This window comes from Tupaia chinensis, unplaced genomic scaffold (assembly GCF_000334495.1).
Source record: "Tupaia chinensis unplaced genomic scaffold, TupChi_1.0 Scaffold000325_1, whole genome shotgun sequence".
Taxonomy (NCBI): Eukaryota; Metazoa; Chordata; class Mammalia; order Scandentia; family Tupaiidae; genus Tupaia; species Tupaia belangeri.
The window spans coordinates 289411-291208 of record NW_006159819.1 but is presented as its reverse complement, the minus strand read 5'-3'; the positions used below and the strand labels follow the sequence as shown (position 1 = coordinate 291208).

The 1798-nt window shown below is 37.8% G+C and overlaps 1 protein-coding gene across 1 annotated transcript; it reads right to left on the bottom strand.

Annotated features, from left to right (window-relative positions):
* Positions 1-430: 430 nt before the first annotated feature.
* Positions 431-1369, bottom strand: LOC102469304 (olfactory receptor 52A1). Its single transcript, XM_006151710.1, has one exon. The coding sequence runs from the start codon at positions 1367-1369 to the stop codon at positions 431-433; it is 939 nt and encodes a 312-aa protein (XP_006151772.1).
* Positions 1370-1798: the final 429 nt, after the last annotated feature.

The following is a 1798-nucleotide window of genomic DNA, read 5'->3' as shown; positions in this document are numbered from 1 at the left end:
TATATATATATAAACAATTGAGATGACCAGGGAACATCAAGAACATCATTGTGTTGAGTATCTATATACTCTAGAATAATGAGACTTCAGTGCATTAAATTGAGCAAAAACTTATAAATCTTTCTGAAAAAGACTTGCAAAAGAGAATATCTAATCAGTGAATAAAATATTTTAAAAAGAATAATTTATGTACATTATATTTTTCCTTTTATATTTTCAACTCTTATTGCCCAAGTAGTATCCAAAGCTCAATTGATTCATAGTCTTCATGGGCTACCATGATCTGTAACCAGCTACTGGGCAAACAAATTTTACAAACCAGTTAAGTAAAACATTCAAGTATCTTAACTCAGATTAGTGGTATTTTGACGGGAGAAATGATTACTACTACACTAAGAAGAATGCACAAATGTACCCTTTAAGATGGATTTTATGAACAAAAGATTTTTACCACATGAATGCGGATCTGCTTGGTCTTTGCTCCATACACAAGTGGATTGAGAAATGGAGGAACCAGGAGGTAGATGCTAGAAAAAAGGATATGGATATAAGGGGGGATGTGAGAGTCAAACCTGTGTGTGAAGAAGGAGAAGAAGGCAAGGAGGTAAAACTGCAGGAAGACACAAATGTGAGCAATGCACGTATTGAACGCCTTAACCCTAGCCTCCTTCTGGGGCAAACGAAACACTGTGATAAAGATCTGCATGTATGACAATGTGATGAATATGAGGTCAAACCCTCCAACACTGAAAGCAACAAACAAACCATACATTTTGTTGACCCATATATTTTCTGCAGCTAGTTTCACAATGGCCATGTGCTCACAGTAAGAGTGGGAGATGACAGTCGTGTGATAAAATTGAAGCCGAGACTTGATCAGGACTAGGCATGGGGCTACTAGAATGACAGCTCTGAGGATGACCACAGCCCCAATTTGGAAGATCAGTTGGTGGGTGAAGATGGTGGCATGTCTTAGTGGAAAGCAGATGGCCACATAACGATCTAGGGCCATGGCAAGCAGGGTGCCTGACTCTATACCCTGAAATGTGTGGATGAGGAACATTTGAAGCAAACATGAATCAAAATAGATTTCCGGCAAATGAAACCAAAAGATTCCAAGCATCTTGGGTATAATACTGCTAGCAAGTGCAATATCTGTGGCTGCTAGCATGCCTAAAAAAATGTACATGGGCTCACGGAGGCTTCTTTCTAATTTGATGATGATCAATAGGAAGAAATTTCCACTCACAGCAAAGACATAGATGGTGCAGAATGGAATCCCAATCCAGCACTGCACAGATTCTAGGCCCGGGATCCCCAATAGAGTCATCACAGAAGGCATGAAAATTGTGCTGTTGGAAATGGACATAGTTTTATTGGATGGAAACAAAAGACGCTTTTCAGTCAGCTCTGTTGCTTCTTTTGTCCCTACTGTTTTATCCAATCATCAGATGGAATATACCTGATTGTAGTAAAACTGTAAGATCATATCATCCATCTTATTATTGAAAGGAAAAATCCAAATTCATAGGGTCAATCAGTTTTCCAGAACAGTACATGTATGAAAGTCTGACTTCATTAGAATCAGCAAAATCGCCCAGTAATAGCACTAAATTGCTGTCTTGCTATATCTTTTCCAGACCTGTGAGCAATAACAACAAAATGAGACTTATTTTGGTTGGAAATCAGTGCATAAACTAGTATATTAGTGTAAAGGGTTCCATTTAAAAGAAGATAGAGAAAGAAATAGTTGACATCCAAACACATAATATGTTTATACATCTACAGATTTTTCACC

Coding starts and splice junctions, on each gene's coding strand:
- LOC102469304 (XM_006151710.1), bottom strand. CDS start 1,369: ATGTCCATTTCCAACAGCACAATTTTCATGCCTTCTGTGATGACTCTA.